Consider the following 24,623-nt stretch of genomic DNA (forward strand, 5'->3'; position numbering starts at 1 on the left):
AATTTAGTATCCATTTGTACAGATCAACTCGGATCTATCAACATATGTCTATCCAGAGAAATAGATTTTTTTTTTACAAGAGCAACAACATATTTTAGTGAGGTCCTGGGAGGATGTAGGCTTCCAAGTTACAAGGTGCTTAATAGATAAAGTGCTGTGTAAGTGATCATGCCAGTCTTCTCCATTTTTTGTGCATTTTTGACTGGTCTGTAAGGTATGGGTTCAAGACATTCCCCTCCCTGATCTTTTGTTTTTTCAAACAGAGCTTGAATCTAGAAAACAGAAAACCAGCATACTCTCTGACAACCCCCAAATAAGTAATAACAAGGATTTCTATTTGAAATAATACAATCTAAATTTCATTATTCTACTACCCTGAGAATGGGGGCAAATTGCCAGTGATAATGGCTATGCATATTTATTTTTTTCCTTCATAACATGAAGATATAAAAATTCAGACTAGCTGAACTAGATTAGAAACCTGATCTAACTATGATCTTTAGAAAGTCTAGCACTCTTCCTGATTAGACTCTCAGACTGGATCATCAGTCTCTGGGACTGTGAAATACAGCATTTATCATTGTGGTGACTGAAAGTATTTTAAGTAACTCACCACATGTGAGAAAAAAAAGTTGTTTTTTTTTACAACCCTGTGCCATTTGTAGATGGAATGTTGGGTGCCCAACTTGGGTAAGTATAGAGATCAAATATAGGCACTATCCATGTCATAATTGCAAGCATAACTACAGCAACTCCGATGATGTTAATGCCCAAGCCAGCTTTCACCTAAAGAAGAGAAAAAAGAAAGCAGAAACATACATCAAGATACTGAAGAAAAAATTTTAAATGTCAAAAATCCCCTTTAGGACTTTTGCCTAAAACTCACCATGTCCATAATAGTTAAATGACCATATGAAAACACAATGGCATTGGCTGGGTTTGCTACAGGAAGCAGGAATGCAAAGGAAGTACACAAGGTAGCAGGTATCAAAATGAAAAGTGGGTTCACATGAATGGCTTCAGCCTATCAAAAAAGGAAACAGAGTACAGTTGTCAAGGGATGCATTTGCCAAATTAAATACAGAAATACAAACTTCTTATATTAACACAAGTGAAATGTGAATGGAACTGCCTGTTTAAACAATGAGACATCACCTTTTTTGGTAACTCATTTTTTAAAAACATTTCAGAGGCACGAAAAGCAAAAATACTGCAAGAAGGATGATAAAGCTGAATTTGTATGTAGTACATTATTGATGATCCAGATGAAGCGATTGCATGTACCCTCAGTTAAGATGTGAATGACACTATGTTAGGTGGGAGTGTTGATCTGCTAGAGAGTAGGAAGGCTCTATGGAGGGATCTGGACAGGCTGGATGGATAAGGTTCAACAAGACCGAATGCTTGGTCCTGTCCTAGGGTCACAACAATGGCAGGCAGCAGACAGGCTGGGGGCACTCAGGCTGCAAAGATGCCAGGTGGAAAAGGGACCTGGTTGTACTGGTTGACAGCAGCTGAACATGATCCAGTGTCTGTGCTCAGGTGGCCAAGAAGGCCAAAACCATCCCAACCAGTATCAGCAATTGTGTGTTCAGCAGGACCAGGGCTGTGTTTGTTCCCCTGTACTCAGCACTGTTGTGGCCACAATTTGAGTGCTTTGTCCAGTTTTGGGCCCCTCACTCCAAGAAAGACATTGAGGGGCTGGAGTGTATCCAGAGCAGGGCAATGGAGTTGGGGAAGGGTTGGGAGCACAAGTCCTTATGTGGAGCAGCTGAAGGGACTGAGGAAAGGAGGCTCAGGGCAGACCTTATCACTCTCTACAACTACCTGAAAGGAGGGTGGTGGGGGTCAGTCTCTTCTCCCAGGCAACTAGCGATAGGACAAGAGGAAATGGCCTCAAGCTGCACCAAGAGAGGTTCAGGTTGGACATCAGGAAGAATTTCTTTAGTGGAAGGGTTGTTAAACATTGGAATGGACTGCCCGTGGAGGTGGTGGAGTCATCATCTGTGAAGTGTCCAAAAAAGAATTGGACAGAGCACTTAGTGTCATGGTTTTTGGCAAAGTGGTTATCAGTCAAATGTTGGATGTGATGATCTCACAAATGTTTTCCAACCTAAATTATTCTGTAATTCTGTGAAAAGAGTAACATTTTGTTGAAAGAAAGAGAAAAGGAATTAATGTGTTTCAAGGCTGGCCAAGAGGAAAAGCTACAGACTAGAAGACAATCGGGAAGTTCTGAAGAAGAAAGAATCGAATGTTTTGATAAAGATAATGAGAAGAAAGAACAGAGTTGATCTAAGAACAGGAGAAATTAGAATTACATACAAAGCAGATCTATTAGCCCTCTTTTCTTTTTGTGCCAACCTGCAGTGTTAACCATTTTTGCTGAAGATGCAGTCCTGAAGAAGCCCTATGAGTACTGTCCTTTCAAGAGCTTCAAATATTCACAAATAGCAATGACAGCATCAATTTTCACATGTCGACCTGTACTGGATTTTTCTGAGGTAGTTTTCTTCACTGTTTTGGATTTGTGCTGAACACAGTGTTGACAATATAGGGATGTTTTTCTTATGGCTGAGCAGAGACAAAAGGCCAGACCAAAAAACACAGAACAAAGGCCTTTTCTATTTTTGTCACTGCCACACTGATAAGGAAGCTGGAGTGGAATTGCAGGAGACACAGCTAGGACTGGTGACCCCATCTGACCAAGGGATATTCCATACTATACGGCATCATGCTCACAATATAAAGCAGGGAGTTTGGAGCGGGTGCATTTCTTACCTCAAGTAACTGTTACGTGTGATGGAGCCCTGCTCTCCTGGAGATGGCTGAACAGCAGCCTGCCCAGGGAAAGCTGTAAATTAATCCCTTGTTTTGCTTTTCTTACACATGGGGCTTTCCCTATTGGATTGTCTTCCTCTGAACCCATGAGTTTTCTAGCTTTTCCTGTTCTAATTCTGTCCAGGACCCCGCTGGTGCACAAGTGAGTGAGCAGCTGCCTGTGGCTTGATTGCCTTCCAGGTTTAAATCATGAAATGGACTTTTATCGAATTTACTAATTTTTCAGCATCTCTTGTTAGAAACACCTAAAGCAACCAAGAATCCAATGCACAATAAAGGACAGCAAAAAAACTGCATGAAATACTTTATTGAGACTTTTAAAACTGCTTCTTTGAGCAGCTGCATTACTACATGGATGATAGAGTAGATTCTGATTAAAAATAAGCTTGTTATACTCACCAAAGGAGATAGTATGGGCAAAAAGATTGTGATAGTAGCTGGATTGCTGGCTACTTCTGTTACTGAAGTGACAATAAGGCAGGATATCAGGATAATCAGCCACAAGGGTAATGATCCTAGAGGGGTCAATTTACTTGCTACCCACTCAGAAAGTTTTGAAACCTGCATAAGGAACATGAGAACATGATTATGTTTAGCAAGTCACTGAAAGGAAAATTTTAAAAATCGCATATAACAGGACTTTTTATATTGTGTAATATCTAGTAAAAGAAAACAATCTGAAATATTTTCCATATTTCTACCATATGTTAAGACCATTTTTCTAATTCAGTGGTGCCATATAGGAGATCATGCAAAGTATATTCCATTTATATTTGCATCTCTGAGATGATTAGAGGAGTCTTAATCAGAAAATGGTAATACGATTATATTAGGCTTCATAACCAGAATCTAGGTCCAATGCTTGATTTTTCTGCAGTAGCCATCAGGCTCCACATGGGAATTATCTCAGTGACAGTAACTCTAAGGCTCTGGAAACAGTGTGTCTTCACAACTTCTGCCCCCATCAGATTTAAATTAGATAAGAAACAGCAGTCATCATTGTGCATAGTCTTGGAAGACATAGGAAACTTCTCTTTCTCTAAACCTGTTTTCTGAACACCTTGGATATTCGTCACATTTATCCTGTTCAATATTGCTACAGAATAACTTGCTAAAACAAGATAATAAGTGTGAATTCACTGCATGTCTGAATTGCTCCTGATTGGGTCACGTTATTTGTTCAGTATTCTTCTATAAATTGTATTACCTCGCAGCCGTCTGCCAGTGCAAAACCGCCACCTACAAGAACAGCTATTTCCCAGGGCATGCATGACTGAAATTCCTTCCAAGTAATCAGTGGAATGTAACCAAAAACAGCTAGAGAGAAAAAAAAAATATATATATAGCCCTCCAACCAACATTTAAAAACATATAAAACATATTGACAAGCTCTTGAAATAATCTCCCTGAGGAAGTACTTAGGAAAATTTCAAAGACAAAACCCTCATCATTAGAACATGAACAAAGTCTCTGACAGAAACAGCCTGCACTTCCTGGGACAGATCTTTAACTGGGGAAAACTGCCACGGCTGGGAGACTTCAGAGCTGCGATGATTTCTGCCAGTGGAGCACTGGCCCCTTTCCCCTCCTTCCCTCCTGTGGAAGACAGCTGTAGGATATCAATGAGTTTAATTTACTCAGTAAAACTGTGCTATTCAGAGAGATTGCTGAGCAAAAGCTGTTTCACATAGACTCATTTAGGTTCTGACCTTGCATTCTCTGTGAAACCCTAGATCCCACTGTCTTCAGCAGCACAACTGAATGCATAAAGGGGACAAGCCAGAGGTGTACTTTAAACAAAAATTCCATTTTGCAGAGCAAAAATTACATAATAATGAATTAATGTACAGTCAGTATAAGGTACCCTAATCAAGCAGTAACATTTTCAAAACATAAGCCTAACCCTACCCCATTCAGTCCCATTTCAAAGCCCATTGCAGTTAATGGGAAGGTGGCTTCCACTGGTGTCCATGGGCTGCAGGTAGCAGCTTCCTGCACAGCACTGGCTCCTGCTGCTCGCACTGTATAATTGTTGGTGCTGACTGCCAGGCCAGGGATGCTTTACACCCCAGTGCTTTATACTCTCTATTAAGACACTACAATTTAATGTCTCAATGTCTAATATCATTAAGGCATTATAATTTAACAACATTCCTCTAACCAGTGCGACAAGTAACATTTGCAGTAGCATCTTAGATACATTATTGTAGTAAAACCAACATGAAAATATACTCAACTGTTTCTTCCATTCGATGTCCTAGATAATGTTTTTGCTGGAATAATAAAGAAGAGGAGGCCTATCACTAAGGCAGCTGTTGAATCCGTAATATAGCTTTTATACCTAAGGATAAATTAAGAAGAAAAAAAATCACATAAATATAGTCATATATATATATATATATATATATATATATATATATATATAGTCAGGAGAATGAGGGGAGGAGAGAGGAAGAGGATAGAGTAGCAGAAAAGTTCACAGTCTGCTCTGGACTGATTATAACCCTCTATTCCACATACCTTGTGCCACTAGGTGTGGTGGAAAGAGGTAGAGGAGTAAGGAATGAAGGAGCCCGGTTGAGCCCAGAAAAAAGACGGTGGGGGAAAGTGTTTTAGTTTTTGTCTTTGTTTCTCACCATCCAACTCTATTTTTAATTTGCAGTTAAATTAATTTTTCCCATATCAAGTCTGCCCATAATGGTAACTGATAAGCAATCAGTTATCCCTGTCTTTATCCTGACCCACAAGCTTTTGACCTTATTTTGTCCCCTGTCCTGTTGAGGAGAGGCAGTGAGGAAGTGCCTGAGTGGGCACTTGGCAGACAATCAAGGTCATCTCCTCACATCTATAGAAATTTTTGCTTCAGGCCTTATAAATTCGTAAGTAAACATCTTGAGTAAGTATGTGTTATTTTGCCACAAAGAAATAAGCTGATGGAGTGGGATATTAAGGAGTAGCTGATGCTTAAATAGTTTTCACAGTATAATGATAAATTTAATAATTTTAATATGCTCAGCAATAGATTCAGTTAAAGAGGCCTTAAAAAGCACAGTGCATACCCTCAAATGGCAATGCTTTTGTAGCTCAGGAAAGGCAGCAGAACTTCATTATCATCCTCCTATGGATGTTATTACTAGGGTCACAGTCACAAGGGTCATGTTTGATTTGGTAATTTCCAGTGCCTAAGAAATGTTTGCACTACTGTTTCTTAAACTGCTTCAATATCCTTCTAACTTGTAAGGAGTAGCCCCAAGATCAGGCAAGGTACAAAGCTGAGCTGTAAGGCCATTTTAACACATCCAAGCCTGTTACGCTATGTTAGCTGGTGACATATCTCAGTCTTATTTCAGTCAAGATGGTCATTAAAATGAGAAATTTTACTGAAGAAAACTAAGAAAACATTTTCTTAACCTTGTTATTTTTTTCTATTTTCTGCAAGTTGTTCTGTAAGATTTTCTGAACCAATGCACCAATATATTTGTTTTCTCAGCTTCAGACCATATGCTTTCTAAATATTCAGCTACAGTAGGTCCAATAATAACTTCCCCTCAGATCTTCCCAGCAGCTTAATGTTTTGTACTGAACCAGAGCTTTTCACTGAAAAAAAATTTCTCTCAGTTATATGCTACAAATACCTAATCTGATGTATCCCTTTGCTTTGTTAGGTGAAATTAAAAAAAACCCTTAATATGTATAGCTGACTTAGACCAAACCCAGCATAATTTTAGCTAACACTGTCAAAAAAAGAAGATGTCATAGAAGTTGAAGTGATTTTCTAATATTTTCTGCCTCCTGCTTCCTAGTGTCTGCCTGCATAGAAAATACATTTTGAAAAAAAGTTACTGTATTTTTATAGTTTCTTAAGGCAGGAGGTTCTGCCTGTAGATCATCTTTAGCCTAGGACCAGATGCACCAGGTCTAGAAATCCAAAATCTCTTCCTCTTGGATCCTATCCTACATTCTTTTAAGACTTGCTAGAAGTTTTGAAGGAAAGCAAGATCTAGATACAGGAACAATCCATGCTGTCAGTTTCCTCTAGGCTGCTCCATTTTCATAGAATGGTTGAGTTTGAAAGGGACCTCAGGAGCTTGTCTGGTGCAACCCCCTCTTCTCAGGCAGAGTCGCTCAGAGCCAGCTGCCCAGGACTATGGTCAGATACTTTTTTAATACCTCCAAGGATGGAAAATCCAAAACCTCTCTGGGTCACCATCACAGGTAAAAATAATTTCCTGATGTTTAGGAGGGATCCTATAAGGTTAATTTTGTGCCCATTGTCTCTCATCCTGTCACTGAACTCCATTAAGAAGAGCCTGACTCTTTCCTCTTTGCTCCCTCCCATGTAGTTTTAAACATTGTCAAGGTGACCCTGCAGCCCCCTTCCTGCAGGGATTGTTCCTCCCCATGTGCAGGACTTTGCACTTACTCTAGTTGAATTAGGGAGTGCAACTTTTTGCTCACAAACTTAGTATTTCTGACGCAAAATACCATTCTCCAAAAGCCTGCTCAGGATGCACACCACATCCTACCATCAGTCAAAGTATTATGAAGACACACACAGGATGCCATTCCAAACAGAAGCTTTTCAATCATTATCAAATTATGAGATAAATGTTTTAAAAAGCCTATTTATCCAAGTTGTAATACAACTGCATATACGACATCTACCTATTTATAAGACTGCAAATCTGACTGTGCTATAAGGAAGCAAAAAAACTTGATTCAGGAGATCTCACAATGAGATCATTGTAGAGAACATGGCTGTGGACAAAAAATACATAGCGGTCTTGTATTAAAAGTAAAAACGGCAATAAATCATGCAGAAAAAAATACAGTACCTTCAGGCAATAATCTGAGGAAGAGTGAGGGAAGCCCACCTTGCCTACATCAACTGTAATCAGCTGCAGCTCAGTGTTGAACTTTCTGTTTCTTATGAGGCTCATAAACCCAAAGACCAAAGGCCAACCTGGAGCTTCTCTAATTGAAGCTAATATCCTACAGCCTGAAGTCAGACCAGGACATAGAAGGAAACTGCTGTAGCAGAAATGATGTGTGATCTGTGCTGTCAACAGATGGGGAGGAAACAGGCATTTTTACCCTGTGCTGCTCTCTGTCGTGTTATACAATATTTATTAAAACATCCTGCCGTCTGCTCACAGAAGGAGGTAACGGGCAGGACAGTGAAAGAGGGAAGGATTAGTATTTAATAAATATGCAAATTTTTCTTAAGAAAAATTAACTGGTAGAGGTAATGTATTTTTGAAAGGCATCTGATAAAGCTGGAAATAATGGGCTCTACTCAATACTGCTACAGCAGAAATGTGGATTAAAAATTTTCTGACAGTACAAAAAATAGCTCTTAAAAAGTATGACAGTAAGATACTTAAATAGCAGTATTTCTTCTGGGATTTCAAAATTATCAGTGTTTGCATATTAAAGAGGTATTCAGTAATGTGAGGATGAGCTAAGGGTCTGAGAACATGAACATGGATGGTGAGAGTGATGGGAAATTTTGCTTGAAACAAAGATTTAAGCATTTAATTTAGTTTGTCAAGCAAATCTTGTAAGGTGATATACTCACAAGATATCTATACTTTTAAAGCACAGAAGAGTTTTAAATCCAACAGAGAAAGAAAAAAAACAGATAGCTGGAAGATTCAGACTGAAAGCAGTATGTTAGTCTTTTTTAGTTTGACATGACAAACATGACTATCAAGGAAATTAGCAAATTGCAAAATCTGAGGAACCTTGGGTTTGCCACCTTAACATCAAGCCTGGTTTCTTTTTGGAAATATTGGTTCGAATAAAAAAAAATCCTATTTGGTTTAACACACAGAACAGTGTAACCCCTATGATCTTCAGCGTGCTAGAATAAAGGATCAGACAGCCCTTTCTGGTTTAAGACCCTGAAGGTGGTGTAATTCTCACCTAATAGGACCCACTCACTAGTTTAGGAGTGAAATTGTGGCTTTTCATAAGATAAAAGCTCTTTTCAGGTGGCAGAACTTCCCTTAGGTCTTCTTGAGACTGTGGGATAAAACCCTGTGAAAAGCAAGTGCTATCAGATTTCTTTAACGGTAGAGAATATTTCCTTATAGTTGTTTCCTGTACCATAAACTTAAGGAAGTTGTGCACATCCCTATCTCTGTACTTAAATCCAAAACACTGAGCAATTTTATGTGCAGAGGCCTTAGGGAAGAAGCGTGTAAGAGATGTAATCCAGAGTTCAGTACACTGCTACAAGCCTCTTGGACATCACAGCGACAGAAATACAATTCCTAAGGTCTGAGGGGTTTTTCCCATTTCTTTGCTGTTGCTCTTATTTGGTTTGGGTTTTATTTCTAGGTATATGCCTTGCTCACAGCTGTACCTGGGCTGACCCTATTCCCCACTCGTGTACTTTCACTGAGAAGTTTTTGTTGCTCAGAAAGTATTAACCTGTTTTTATGCCTGTTAATATACTTGATTAATAAATTAAAGCTATCTCGAAATAGTCAGGGCATAAATAGTAAGAAATGCTTTTTCTCCTCTTGAAGTGCGTGAGGAAAGCTTTGTTTCTCTTCAGGTTACCTTACTCAAACTACAACATAATTCGGCCTAATGTGATATGACACATGCTTATAGTTCCTTCCAAGGACAACATTAGAGGGCCTCTACAAAGTAACATCCCTGTGCAGAACCTGTAACCCTGCTCATTTTTTGAGAATGTTCTGTTTTCCTCTACCAATGAACAAAATCCTCAGACAGTGCTAACCAGCTTCAAATAGGAATATGTAGCTCTCTGGATGGAAAAAAATAATTTCAACCATAAGTCCCGTATTTGAAAGGTTGTTTACAGTGCTTGTTTTTCAGTTCAATATGTAACTCTTTAAACAATGCTGGGTGAGCACTGAGTGTTAATAGGAAACAGGAAGAGAAGCCAACCCAGCCTGATTGATTAGCTAGCTGATTGCTTAATTAGGTCACTACTCCAAAACCCTTTCAAGAGTATAGTGTTTCATAACAGGCAGTGATCATCAGCTCTGCTGTTGTTATAAGGTAAAAACAAATGTTATTTTTCAAATTTTTCTGACTATTAAAAGTAAATAATTTAAAAACAATCTTAGTTTTTAATACACTTTTTAATGGTATTTTTTGCACAAAATAATTTTCTGTTACACTTTAAGTCTTCAGTGTTACAATTATTCCTTGTGACATCCCCTCCCAGACTTTCTGGAAGAACACTGGGAAGGTGTGTAAGTGGTGGAAATATATTTAAAGAGGGAAAGCATGATGTGTGTGTGCTCACATGTAATTTAGCACAAACGCACAGAGAAACAAAATGGAAAATTACCCTCCTAGTCCAGAACTGGCCTTTGGGATAGCCAGAAATAAATGTTAAGTCCCTAAGGACCTAAACAGCACTACTACTTGTCTCAATCCTGAAACTACTTCTCACCACTCCAGAGCAAAACTTGAAACTTTATGACAGAAAAACAGAACTGAAATGATATAATTACAGCAAGAGAAAAGGAGATATCAAAGTAATATAAGATCCTGTATGACTGACTGATTACTTAGGGAAAGAAATCTAGGTGATCCAGGAGGGGTTGCAGCAGAAGGCAAAAAAATTACAATATTTCTTGACTTTTTGGTGTTTAGTTGAGCTATGACATTAAGGGAGTTATGTATGAATGGACAGTAATTTATATTTATATATATATATTTATATCATTTCAGTTGTCAAAACAGGGGATTTTGGCCTGTATGCATGTAAGTGTGCTGTCACTAGGGGCAGCAGTTGAAAAAAATTCCAGCCAGATTTATTCTATAAATTTCACATTTGATGAGGAAGTGGGGTACTGTGGCATCAATTGTTATGCATTCCCCCTCACCATATTAAGCCTAAAATCTACTAATAATCCCTATTAGGAGGCACTTTATTTTATTCTATAACAGGTTTAACATATTTCAGCTACTGTTCACATGCATATGTGAACTTGCTGGATTTTATCTTCTGTATACACTACAAAGGTTTGCAACAAGTTTGGCCTGGCATATTTCTGAAATATTGAAAGTATTTTAATTTTTGAAAATTGTTAAGAAAGGAAGGTATGTAGTTAAGGCACAGTACAGTTCTTGTTGGTTTATCAAAAGAGATCACTTACTTTGGGAAAAGTGAAGACCATCCTGGGATGAAGCCAGGATCTCTGGTGAACCACAGGAGGGTCATTAGAATGAACAGGACAAGTGTAACAGTTTCTGGGTAGCTATAGCAGAAGTAGAATGAATTATAAATTTTCCTGAATTGACACTTGGATTTACCTGCTCTTGTTTGCAGATTTATAGTTTGAAATACCTAATAGGTCCAAGTTTCTTGTACTCCTCCTGAATCACCTGTGATGAGGCCTCTTCTCTAGCTGTTTTCTTCTTGCCACACTTGAACATGTTTTTAAAACTGGAATGTAAAACAGCAATATTGAATGATGAGTTAATAATATACACAGAAAAAAGTGTCCAGCCTTTCCAGTTACCAATATCACTTAACAAATGTAAAATTGTCACTTTATAATGCAGTATCTCCCATTTAGTTATCACACACCAAACTGAGCATATTGGAATTAATTGACAATGCCCAGTGGGAGACTGACAGAAGTTGCAACAGAATGTGTCCTGTTATTGACCAGGTCATTTGGCCAGGAAGAATGAAACTTTAATCATGTGAACTAATCGAAAGAATCAAATATATAACTCTCTTTAATGAGTCTCTTTAGATCTATGGCTTCGCTCTAATTTGTTTTTGAATGAAAAGGTTTTTATCACATGAGTAGTTTACATATTGATCAGCAGAGTATTTGCTATAAGCAAGGTTTTCATTCTTGGATAAAACTCTTATACAATATTAAAAAGAACATTATCAAAACAATCAAGAAAGATAAACTATAAATGTTCACATACAGAGTGGTAAGCATAGGATGATTCTGTTTGCTTAAAACTAGTCCCACTTTTCATATCTTGCACCATAAGTAGCCATGTAATTTTGGAAGATTCATGTCCCACATGTCTCTCCAGATATTAGTGAACTCATGGAGAAAAAGACTTTGAAGAATCATCCTCAAAGAGGTCCTCTCCAAAACCATAAAAGACCAAGTTTTGTGGAGAAGCAGATACCATACCACCACATACAAATTTAGGAAAAGCAGAAGTTTCTTACCTCAAATTCACAAGTACAGTCATCCAGTTTATAACAGACATTGTTCAAGTATTCAAACCAATGCCTCACTCCAATAAATGGTATATTCCTATGACTCTTCCAGTCAAAAAGAAGTATATTATTTCAGTATTCTTCTGTCTTGCACATATGCACTGATTAATGATGATGTGTGTATGTTATAAAGGAGTGAGTACACCCATTTGTGGTATGGACTTTTCACACTGGGCTGAATAGCCCAGGATCCTTATTTTAGAAAATTCTTGTTCCATCTGGAGACTGAGCCATACGAATTAAGGTAAAAAAATTACTGTTGCTGTATTGTCTTCCTATTGAACCTATTAAACTAAGATGCAATATTTACTTCTGGTACAATTATCTTTTATATCAATAATCTTTAGTTTCATTGATTATACCATTCACTTACTCAAACCCAAGGAAAAGCCACTGGAGCCAGACCCAGGAGAGCAGCAGAATAGTAACTGCAATGGGGATCGAAAGGATAAACCAGGATCCAAAATTGATGCACTGGCAATTTGGGTAACGTCTGGAAGTAAAAAAAAAAAAGAAAAAAAAAGAAAAAAAAAGTTTAATTCAACTTTGCAAAGAAATTAAGACTTGTGAGAATTGCCAAAACGCACTACTGTGGGAGAGTGTTTCTGGCTAGCAGCAGACTTCAGCATGAGGTGGTTTGCGGTATCCTCTTGCCTCACCCTCCCATCCTGTTCCTGGTCATTGCCGGTTATTTGAGCAATGAATCAGCAACAGATCTGGGGAATCTGACACTGACTGAGGTGTGTCTAAAGTGAGTTCAGTAAGCAAGGGAGGGCCATGCACAGCCTAAGGGCTGTTAGGACTATGAAAAAAGAGAACTTGAAAGAAAGGAATTTTTGAGATAAGACTTTAGCACAAGCAAATATACTCAAATGAAAAAGCTCCAATGACTGTAAAAGACAACAGTGGAAGCACCACTGAAACTTCTATCGTTTAGACTTCTGTCAGTGATTCAAACGGGTTAAAATCAAAATTATTATTACTAATTTCCATAAATGTTCATTGGCCAGGTGGATGACCTCTCCACTCACCTTGTCTCTTTAAGGCTGTCTCAATCTACTTTTTGTAACGTGGGTCATTCAAGTACAGATCACCCTTCCATGTGCATTTAAGAAAAGGGGAAGGGCTTAAGTTCACTGAAAGAAATTGCTTGACTGTTGAATTTGTTTGATGCTAGATAGGCAAAAAGAGTAAAAACAGTCTGTTTTCCAATTTATGTTGTGAACAGAAGTTACTCTTTCTTTGAGCTCATCCAGCTCTCCTGAGAGAGCTCTTAATGCTAGAAGTGACAAAATTCAAGTCTCCTTGAGCAGCTTTCCTTCTTGATGCAAAAAACAGATGGAAGAAAAGAAAAATATCCAGACAGAGGACATCCTAATGACGGTTTCCGATTACTAGCCATTCCTTTGTATTTCAGGTCTTATTAGAAGGAAAATAATTTTGATGATTCCATAGAGTTTTGAAGCTCTAAGTGCTTATTATAAATGCTCTCTCAAGTATTGTGCAAATTTTACGTTTGGTCTATATTTACTGTGATGCTTATATATATTGCAAATAAAGTGCTAGCAGAGACCAAACCTAAACCCCTGCCCTTTTTTTGGGGTGATGCTCTAAGTTGCAACTGTATGTAATGATGGGACAACAAAACTCTCAATGTAACAATACAGAACATATAAAGCATTGTGCTGTTACATGATTTATTGATTACATGGCTATGCCACATCATTTTTTGAACTTAAAAATACCAAGAAAAGAAAGAACAGACATCAGCATAGTAATGATCTAACATTTCATTACTTGCTAAAGTGTTTATGATATTTTCTGAAATATGTGTGATAATTTCTTATTGAGCAACAAAACAAGCTCTTAAAAACTTTATACTAAAGAATCAATTCCATTACAAAATGTTAGTTTATTGTGGACAGATTCTACAATAAGTTTGTACAGAGATGAAGATTTGTGTAAGTATTTCTAGTAATCTGAATACTGAAGTCAGGTGTTCTTCATCTCCAGAGTAAATATTTTTCAGGTAGAATGGACAATCAGTTTAAATGTTCTTTTAAAACAATCTATTACATAGTTCCAGTCAGATTATCTGCCATTGTTGGATTATCCACTACAGGTCTTGCCTGAAGCAAGGATAGACAGGACACACTGATTTATTTTCTAGACCTATTTCCTCTGGAAAATGAACAAGTGTGCTTGATTTTAACAATCCATTTTCTACAGTGATTTAATGTCAATAGCAGTAAACTCTTTGCAGGCAAACACTATAAATGCTATCAAATACTGGTCTTCAAAAATTTTGTCATGTGCAATACAAAGCAGTGGACGGAGGGCAAAAAAGGATTTTGCTTTATTTTGTTTTATTTCAAAATTGGAATAAGACTATTTCTGACAATGGTAATTTGCAGAAGAAAAAACATTATCAGCAAGAACTATTGGATTTCAAGGGATTTGGAATGAAATCTGCCAATTTTCTTTTCAAAGCAGTTCTACTTAAATAGAAAATTAATATTAAAAATGCTTTGGAAAACCTTAAAGCATTGTTCCATTGAATGCAAAGTTTCACACTGCTTTGAAATAATTTGCTTTTTTGTTAATTAATGGACCCAGATTTCTCATTTCAACAGGGTTTAGCTTCTTGAAATTCTCCTGATGTTCTTTGCTAAGCAGACTGAACTTATTTCCTGCATCTTAGAAATTAATGACATATCTTTAGATAGTGCCTGTTCTATTCATGCTCAGTATTGCTTTCCTTCTCAGAAAAATCTATCATTTTCCAAGCAGCTACCCAAATAGGAAAGTAATACTTAACCAAACAATCTTGTTGCATGTGTCAGCAGATCACTTATAGACTTTCCCTGTGTAAGGCAAATACAAGCATGCAATTTTTTTTTATCTCCTTAACAAACAATTAAGAAAAGCAATAGAATCAAATAATATCAAATCAAAGGGCAAGGTTGCTAATGTGTTTTAGGGGAGCCATGTGAGGGCTCAAGAAAGAAATTTAAAATTCTGGACTAAGAAGAATACAAATAATATAATATAGTCTCTTACGAATTGAAGTGCTCAGAAAAAATCAGATTAGTCGATGTTCCTGTGATTGTGGTCAGTCCTCCAATGGTAGCAGAATAAGCCACACATAAGCACATCACTTTGAAAATCCCACTGTACTTGTCCTTTCTGCTTTTTCTCTCTGCTTCAGCAGGTGGTAGGTTCTGCTTAAAAGTATATACACCAATTAATGTATAAGAAGGGCTCATCATCAGACACAAAAGTAGAACTTCAGGATATCACAGAAGAGCCAGATTTACTGGCAATATAGTTGGCTGCAGTGTGGTTTGGTTTGCAGTTACACTGGTAATGCAATAATTCATGTAAAGGAAAAGGAGGCAGAGTCAAATCCTGAAGTCCTTTCCCTGATCTGTCCTAGTCTTTACAGAACTGCCTCTTAATATGTTGATACATATACACACACTTGATATATAGAGTTTGTTCTCTGGTGAGTTTGCTTTAACTTGTGTAAAATGGGAGGACAAAATCAGTAAGGAAATAGCTATACAAGCAAAGTGTGTACATGTGCTTGACTACAGGTGTATTTCTTATTCATATGTAACCAGCTTCATTTTAGATGTGACAGTAGAAGTGAAATTCAGGTTAAAAGTATCACTGAATAATAAATAGACACTTTAATACCTGTTCATTTCCTTTTTCATTTTCCTTTTCAACTGTGCAAACAGTACTACCCACATTGTTGCTACATCTGGAAAAACAAAGGCATGTATTGTAAGGAACAATCTATTTAGATGAATTCTTAGAACGGAATTTACTAAATTAATAACAATTACCCATTAACTTGTTTTTCTTTCTCTTTCCAATCTGGGTTTTCATATTCTCCTATATTTTCTGTAAGACAGTGATGCAAAGACAGAAAAGCATTAAGGGAGTAAAACTGGAAAGGCTCCTCAGTATGCACTCACTTCATATCATCCCATCAATACATTTGCAAGCACCAATCTCAGAAACAGCTGAATTATGCCCTATTCCTGCATGACTCCTGTTCCTTGGAATCTGAATATTCTAATGAGGAGAAATATTTCTAATTTACAATCCAACCATGTAGGTAATCAGTTTAGATTCAGTTGTTCTTCCAACAATACCCTATAGCTTAAAGAGTTCCTTTCTTGTGCTAACATTTAAGAATAGTGTATCTATAGCCTGGAGTCATATTTCTTTCCAGTCATCTTATGAGGCTGAGCAGAGAGGCTGATAAGCTAGCCCTTCCCTTCTCCCTTCCTCCTATCCAAATGCCACCTGTTCAGTTTTAATTAATCTTTGTGATCATGAGAGAGCTCACACACAGTAATCCAAGAGAAGCCCCACAGTGAAGCACGTGATGATGCCAGTACTTCTCTGGCCATGTAATTTTACTTGCTGTGTTCCTTACTGCCAAGTGAGGGTGGCAAAGGCAGAACTGCAGTGCCTACCGTCCAGCTCCAGTGCTGGGTTGATGGAGCCATTAGAGCAGGACAACTCCAGCTCATCAGCTTCTGCTTCAGCTCTGATGATCTGCTGAGCTACAGCTTCTACAATTGGCATCACCATGGCAGCAGCAGAGGTATTGCTGAGCCACATCGACAAGAAAGCACAGCTAACCATGAAACCCAGCGTAAGCCTGGAACAGGAGAGAAGAGTCTGTGACTGCTACAAGAACACCTCCTATCATCAGTCTATTTAATATAAATAGAGAAGCTTGTCAACAGAAATGTTGAAACACTGAAAATTTAAAGCTTGTAATTCTGAGAACATTTTTAAATTAAAATTGTCTCAATCTAAGATACTGAAATTATCGTATTCTAGAGGTTTAAATATGCTATAACATGAAGTAGAAGCAATAATATTTATTTATGGAATTATACTGTATTTGAACCATCTTTGAAGAAAGAGTACCATGCACATCACAAATTCAAATGAGAGTTAAAATGTCTACACTGGTGATGTTATTAACCTCATATTGTACAGTCTAGGTCAAAACCATGGAGTTATCACTTAGACTGTTAAGTCCTCTAGATAAACCAGTTCAGTTGTTGTAGGAAGAAATATTAAAAATTCAGTAAGTGGTACAAAACTTAGTTCTTATTCAGAGCACCAAGACAAATGTAGGCATTATTTGGGCTTCAATAAATGTCATCTTCAATATTAAATGGCAAGAGGAAGATCATTACAATTCCTTAATCTGGTCTTGGCTCAACTTTCTCTAAGTTTACTACAAATAGTAATGCAATACACTGAATTGCATCAATGACTGAAAAATCAGACATTCCACTTCATGTCTGGTGAGGTTGGATTGTAAATTTAGAATACAGGTCACAATGTTGTTTTAATGCATTTCTTGGAGTTGGAAATGTGAACGGTCCTCTTGACTCCCTGCTCCAAGGTGCTGTCACTGACATTAAACACCTGCCATACATCATCACAGCAAGAGAACTTAGTGGAGGGATGGTGGTGCTGCACCCTTTCTCTCAGAAGACATCTGTGCAATTTGTAAAGTTCTTTGCCCAGCCTTAATCAGAAGCTTCACAAAAAATGTCAGTTTTACTTAGCACATGAAGTCAATATAGAAATTATATAAAAGTTATGTAAACATTATTTGATGATGTGAAAATACCATCAAAATGTCTCTCCTAGCCTTTCATTTCAGCTAATAGCAACAACATTTCAAACTGGATTTTTTCTCAGTAGGGGAACCTTGTCTTTCCCTCTGCACTTTTAATTGCACAGTGACGAAATGATCTGTAGACCAGCAAGTTACAGATCTGACCCAACACAAATTGTCATCAGTAATGTAAAACCCATTAATTTAGGCAGTTTTTGATTAGGTCCTCAGACAGAAGTTGAAGAAGGATTGTGTTTCTTATGCAGAAAATACAGGTCAGAATAAACACACTGAGTATGAATTTTCACATTGTAGAAAAATGCCATTTTAATAGAACTTGAAAGGGGATTTAAAAATAAAAACAAATTAAAACTTCACTAATGCATTTCAAAATTATTCATAATAGATTTCCAGCATTAGATGGATTGATGGTCAGGTGACGTTTTGGTACAATGAGGGGGGCCCTACTGAGGGACTATAAAAGTGATTGCAAAATAAAAAATATATCCTATCCTGTTCAACCCCAGTTTTTCTGCATTATTTTCTCTGTGCTCTTGTTAAAAAAATATTATGCATGGAATCTGGGATAATTATTTAATTATATCCAACTATAAAGTCACTCTTTGCTTTGTAGTGCAGAATTGGTATTTCATTACTCTTTTTAGTCCTTGCAGGTTGCATAGACATATTACCTTTCACTGCTAGTGTGCAGACTTTACTGCATAGCTCAAATGACAGAAAACCTTTACAGGATCATAGAATAATCTGGGCTGCGAAAAACCCTTGAAATCATCAAGTCCAACCATAAACATAACACTGTCAAGTCTCTATGTTCTTAAGTGCCACATCTACACATCTTCAAATACCTCCAGGGCTGATGACTCAATCACTTTTGTTGGCATCCAATTCCAATGCCTGACCAACCACTCAATGAAGAAATTTTTCCTATTATCCAATCTAATCCTCCTCTGGCCCAACTTGAAGCCATTTCTTCTTTCACTTTTCACCTGGGAGAAGGTGCTGACCTTCCCTTGGCTACAGCCTCCTTTCAGGGAGTGGTAGACAGTGATAAGGTCATCCCTGCGACACTTTTTCTCCAGATTAAACAGCCCCAGCTCCTTCAGCTGCTCTTCATAAAACTCGTGCTTCAGACCCTTCACCAGCTTCATTGCCCTTCTCTGGACTTTCCCCAGCACCTCAATGTCTTTCTTGTAGTGAGGGGCCCAGAAATGAACACTGGATTTGAGGTGCAGCTTCACCAGTGTCGACTACTGGGAGACCATACCCATCCTGGTCCTGCTGGCCACATATTTCTGATACACATCAGTTTCTCCAGAATAATATATAATGCAGAATCCAGAAGTCTCTTGCTATTTTGCTTTCACTTCTGCACCCTTTATGACCTCAAATGCAGAGGTGTGGTGCAGTGGTATCTCTGCCTGGAGCCGGGTGAGGCTGCAGTGTGCACAGCTGCCCGGGGTCTGCTGCCAGCAGCTGAGCAGGGAGCATGCAGAGAGCAGCACCGTGCCTGCCGTGGGCACAGATCGTGAGCAGCAGATGCTGAGAGGTGGGTAGATCATAATCTCATCATCCCTTTTTCATTATCAAGAAATGTGATAGATATGAAGGATGCTTCCTCAGGGTTACAACTCTGTGGAATTGCTTTAGATATCTTCAGATGCTGGCTTCAGGTTTGACTGTTCACAGCAATTTCCCCAGCAGTGTTCAGTTTAGCACAGCACAGCAACCACTTGTGTTCTCCCTTTCAACATTTCAGCTAAAAGATGAGAATTTAGGAGTGTTCTAAAGAGAAGCCGAAATAACTAAACCTGCATAGCACAAGAATACAGCTTAAGATAATGGGACACAGTAGAACAGACTATAAAGAGATTTTTTTTTCCAAACATAAAGCTACCAGCTATCAAAATACACATTATATTTGAAATTAGGTCAGTCAAATTACTGAGGAATAGAAATAATCCAGCATTCCTAAGAAGTGTTATTAGTTAAATCACTTAAGAGTATCATTTTTTTGACCTGGGGTTTCTGGTTTTCTGACCATTTGATTCCCTTCTGCTTCCTGGCAAGCAGTCATGAGCATGGTGTATTCTGAGAAGCTAAACTTGCTCTGTAGATCTTATGTGCAGCCTTACTGGTACACTGACAGATGCTTATGTCAGCCTAAACCTTTTCTGTAAGTTTGTAAAACAAGCAAAGAAAAATTTTTCACTTCCTAAGATATATGTTGAGAATACGTTGAATAAGCAGAGAGTGTGATTTCTTTTCCCTTATCACGTCATACAGCTGAAGAAGTGCCTATCCTTTGATTTTTTTCATGTATAGACAAAGGAAAACACCTTAAGTAAAGACATTGTGTTAATGTGTTTTTCCTTCCCTACCACCTGCTTAGTTTTATGATTTTTTCCCCCTCACTGTGTATTTGAACTCTCTTTGTATTTTTGGGAATGTCCAGAATTTTGAAAACACTATTGAAATAAAAAATTTCAGCATAGAATAGATTTTATGCTGTAGGCATTGAGTGGGAATGTCCCAAAGACCATCCAGAAACAGGACTTATATTATTCACAAACTAATCATACTTTTTGTTCAGAAGAATCCTTATTATGAATCATGCAGGGAATTTTCAATTAGGATTTCAGCAGAATATTAAAGTGTCACCTACAAACCATTAATATAAATTTAAATATCTACTTTGTTTGAGTAGAAAAGAAAGGCTGGATTTCTACTGTACAAAAAGCAGTAAGCAATTATTTCTGGAAAACATAACTTTCCACAAGTATTATTGTCCTTCAAGACATTGTTTAGCACATACCATGCAGGGTTGACACCCACCAGCATCACCATTTTTAAAGCCACTCTTTTGTGAAGATTCCATTTTTCTATTGATGTTGCCAAACAAATTACTCCAATCAGCAGCAGATGAAAGTCTTTAAAATAAGCAGATGCTACCTGAAACAAAATTTTTTAAAAAAGGAAAAAAGGAAAAGAAACTATTTTTAAAAATTAAACGGTGAATTTCTTTTAGCATTTGGTAATATCACTTTAATGAAAAAATTAATAAAGATTATATTATGAAATTAAAAAATAGACTTTTTTTGCTAAAATTAAACTGTTAAGTTCTTTGGAACTGATAATTTCATTTAACCAAATGATTCAAGAATAAATGCACTAAAGTGCATATGTTTAAAACAAAATAAAAAATAAAGCTTAGGATAGAATAACCTAAAATCATCAGTCACATCTCACAAACATACTAAATCAGCAATTAAATGTTGTTTTTGTTACATTTTTATCTAGCCAACAGGAAAAATAATAACTTTAAGCATAGACTTAGATTATAATTAGCTGTGATTGTATGTCTTTGGCACAAAGGTATATACTCATCAGTTTGCACATGGGGTCATTATTGTGACATTTTGCCTCTGTAATATTAAGGATATTTCATAACTATCTAGCATTTTCCCATCAACTGGCATCTAAACACTGAGCCACTGTCTAGAAGAAATTATTAATGAAGTTATTAAAGAAATGTGAACAAATCCCGAAGACAAAGCCTGTAAGCAAGTCTTGAGGCAGAACTATTGTTATTGGCACTTAGCAAATCCATGGATTTGCCTGACACGTTTCAACATTATGTGTTTCATTCTTTGGAGTTTTGATTCCTGATATGCACAGTATAAAAGAGAGAGAAATAAAGGTTACCTCCTTAGATGTCATTATACCAAACAACGGGAACATAAAGGCAGGGAGCAAAGCTGAAACAGCCAGTGGCAAAGCTTCTGTGAGCCAAAAGATGGCAACTACAAACAATGTGTATGCACATTCTGCTTCCTAAAATACAAAAGGCACCGATAAAAACCTGAGTTGATCACCCAGGGAAAAAAAATCACAGTTCAAAAAATACAGCTCCTTCACTAGAGACATTACCCACACCTGGAAAAAGTATGAGTCAAAGGACCTGTATTTAGGGTAGTTATTGTGTGCTATCGACAATCCTGCTAAGATATGAAACACAGTCTGTAAAATAGGTGTAGAGAGTTTTTTCTAAGAGATAATAAAATTCTTTAAATTCTATCATTCAGGAAAGGTGGGGAAAAAAGTCAGCTGCCTATTTCTTCAAGGACAACTAATTAACTAGGTCATTCTGGAACATTCTCAGGCTATGAATTCCTATAAATCAAAAGTATTCTGCCTCTGTAAGCAAACCTTTAAGACTCCAGGAGAATTCACAGTAAATATTTGGTCAAATTTCTTCTCTCCTGAAGTTTTGTCATCAGTAGCAGTAAGGCAAGGATGTCATCTAACAAAAAAAGTATCATGCAAGACTGACAAAAAACACAGCTGTTGTTTTTAAGGCTTGTAATTTTAGCAAGTATCTTTTGTTTCAACTCCTTAAAACTAGGAGTTTTTTCTTCTTTTCTTTTTATCTTTTTTCATTTTTTTATCTTTTTTTCTCCCAGCCCAAGAGAATAATGTTCAGTGCTGTAAAATGCAGCCCCCCAAAAATATAATGAGGTGAAATAAACCTAGTTTCTTACAAAGTATTAGAAATCTCTTTTGTGTATTTTTAAATTTATATTTCTGCTTTTAAGGAAAATGGCTGGAGCTCTCAGTGCCCCTGGTTACGGTATGAAATTACTCAACAGCAGCAGAGATGGTTTGTACTGGGAAAGAAACTGCTTAATGTGTCTCTTGGAACCTTTGACTGGAAAACAATATTAAACCTAAGTCAGTCAGCTGTGGCTATCATTTATTTTAGGGAAGAAATTTTTGTTATGTATGAGACAACTTGAAAATATCCATTCACCTGGGAAATGTTCATCTCATTTAAGTCCTACCACATCAAGTTTCCCGTAACTTTCCTCACAGAAAGGAAACTGAAATATTGGAACTGTGAAGTGAGAGTGCGAAGCACATTGCTCTATAGCCACCATCGAACTGTGACGCAAGGACTTCTGAACCAAATTTTCATATATTTTCATACATTCTATGTATAATGCACACATGATAACACGTCACAGAATTCAATTTCATTCTGCTGGCATCAGAGCTGTACCAAATAGAGTCACTAATAACATTTTCAGATAGCTGTTTCATCAGCTTGGAGTTGTTGTGAAAGTTAGTGAATGAGGGAATTTATTTCAAGTAAAATAAAACTATGATGTCCTGTCATAGATTTTGCTCTACTTAGGACTCAGAGGGAATTTGTCAGATTGCTGATTTCAATAATTTTCTATCAGACAACACAAAATATGATGAACCTAAAATCCTTCATTTAACAAAAAATAGTTGCATCTCTTTTCCTGACAATTCATCTCCATTGTCAATCATACAGAGCTGTTTACAAGAGTCCAAAAAGTAATGAGAATAATATTTTCAATGTAGTCCAGATGTTGTTAGAAAACAAGTATGGGATTCAGAGCTTCATGCATCCAGTACAGAATTTTACGTTGAACCTGTCTTCTCTATATTTCTGTGAAAATACACTGAGTTGACAAAAAAATAATCACAATGCAAACATCATTCATTTAAGATATCTTCCAACTCAAAATATCTCTGATTCTGTTAATCTGAAAAGGTCTGAAAATCTCAGTCTTTACATACAGGTGCAAAATAATTCTCTCTCCAAGCAGGTCACTTACTTTGGTTTTGATGATAAGTGGAAGTGGAAGTAAAAGCAGTGGGGTGAGGACAATAAGCAGGAACCTTCGGTAAGCCAGGAGGTAACTAAGAATCTTCATGGTTGATGGCTGTTAGATGAACTTCCCTGAAGAAACTGCCAAAAAGAGGTCTGACCTTAAATAGCTGACTCTGATTAATATTTTTCCAAGCTATCACCTTTAGCCATTGCTAAAGCAGGCCAGTAAAGCAAGTTAAAATTAAATCTGGGTCTTTATTGTTTTAGTGAGTTTATTAACAGTAGGTTGATAAGATAAGTGTTCGCCTTAAACCAAGGCTAGATGTCAGCCCTCTCAGGACTTTCTCTCCCTGCCCTTCCTCATAACAAGTTTATGTAATTACAACAGGTTTTAGACAGCTGGAAAAATAAAAACTTCAGGTGCTCTCCCAGTCACTGTTGACTTTCATAGGAAGTCAAAACATATAACATACATGGAATATATGTTCAAGACCAATTGGGGCATTTATGTGAAATCATAAGAAAGATAATTTTATTGGACAGGATTAAAAATTCTTCATCATCTTCTCCATCTGTGGAGATATTCAAAACTTCATAGGACAAGATCCTGAGCAACCTGACCTGAACTTTGTTCTGCTTTCAGTAAAAGGCTGGACTAGACGACTTGCAGAAGTCCCTTCCGGCCTCAGCTTTCTGTTGCTTTTATGTCTAGAATCGAAAGTATATGAGAAAAACAGGGACATATTTTTTGTTTTGCCAGGCAGAGAAGAGCTCATTTTTTTCTTCTCATGCAGAAAAAGGATAAGTCTTTTTTTAATGTACATCACATAAAGTTTTGCGGAAGTCTAAGAGTAGGAGACTTTTTGAGACAAAAGTAAAAAAATAAATAAATCCTTTGGCCTGAATTTTCCTCTTTTTCAATAAAAAGAAAACCTGGTACTGTCTTTGTAATACAACAAAACAGCATCAAATAAAGAACAGGAAAAGATAGGAAAGAAGATTCTACACTATCTGTGGGTGAAGATTAAAAGGGGGAAGAACACATTGTTTTGTGCTCATGATCTTATGTGAAGCAGAATATCAGAAGAGGAGACAGATGGAGCAGTGTTTGTTTGAGCTGCCATTAGAACTGTCCAAAGGACAGGTAATAAAGGTAGATTTTTGCTATCCATATAACCTTTTGATTATAAGAATCCCATGTGTCAAGGTGCAGCCAAAGCAAG

At 37.2% G+C, this 24,623-nt stretch overlaps 1 protein-coding gene and 1 long non-coding RNA gene across 3 annotated transcripts in view; one reads left to right on the plus strand and one right to left on the minus strand.

Moving 5' to 3' along the window:
• Window positions 1-386: 386 nt before the first annotated feature.
• SLC13A1 (solute carrier family 13 member 1) lies at window positions 387-23,503 on the minus strand. Its single transcript, XM_014877739.2, has 15 exons — window positions 23,405-23,503; window positions 21,465-21,593; window positions 20,575-20,711; window positions 16,573-16,760; window positions 15,934-15,991; window positions 15,782-15,848; window positions 15,143-15,306; window positions 12,456-12,575; window positions 11,177-11,275; window positions 10,986-11,087; window positions 5,079-5,182; window positions 4,049-4,158; window positions 3,241-3,402; window positions 887-1,024; window positions 387-786 (listed from the first exon to the last, which is right to left on the minus strand). Exons 1-15 carry the CDS (start codon window positions 23,501-23,503, stop codon window positions 643-645), a joined length of 1,821 nt encoding a protein of 606 aa, XP_014733225.1. The 3' UTR covers window positions 387-642.
• The window catches only part of LOC148223712 (uncharacterized), a 70,753-nt gene continuing 65,304 nt past the window's right edge, over window positions 19,175-24,623 (plus strand). For both annotated transcript variants that reach the window (XR_015804027.1, XR_015804028.1), the window contains exon 1: window positions 19,175-19,308. This is a non-coding gene — a long non-coding RNA (uncharacterized LOC148223712). The remainder of the gene's footprint in view (window positions 19,309-24,623) is intronic.

The sequence above is a fragment of the Sturnus vulgaris genome, chromosome 5 (genome assembly GCF_052056855.1).
Source record: "Sturnus vulgaris isolate bStuVul1 chromosome 5, bStuVul1.hap1, whole genome shotgun sequence".
In the NCBI taxonomy this organism is placed as follows: domain Eukaryota; kingdom Metazoa; phylum Chordata; class Aves; order Passeriformes; family Sturnidae; genus Sturnus; species Sturnus vulgaris.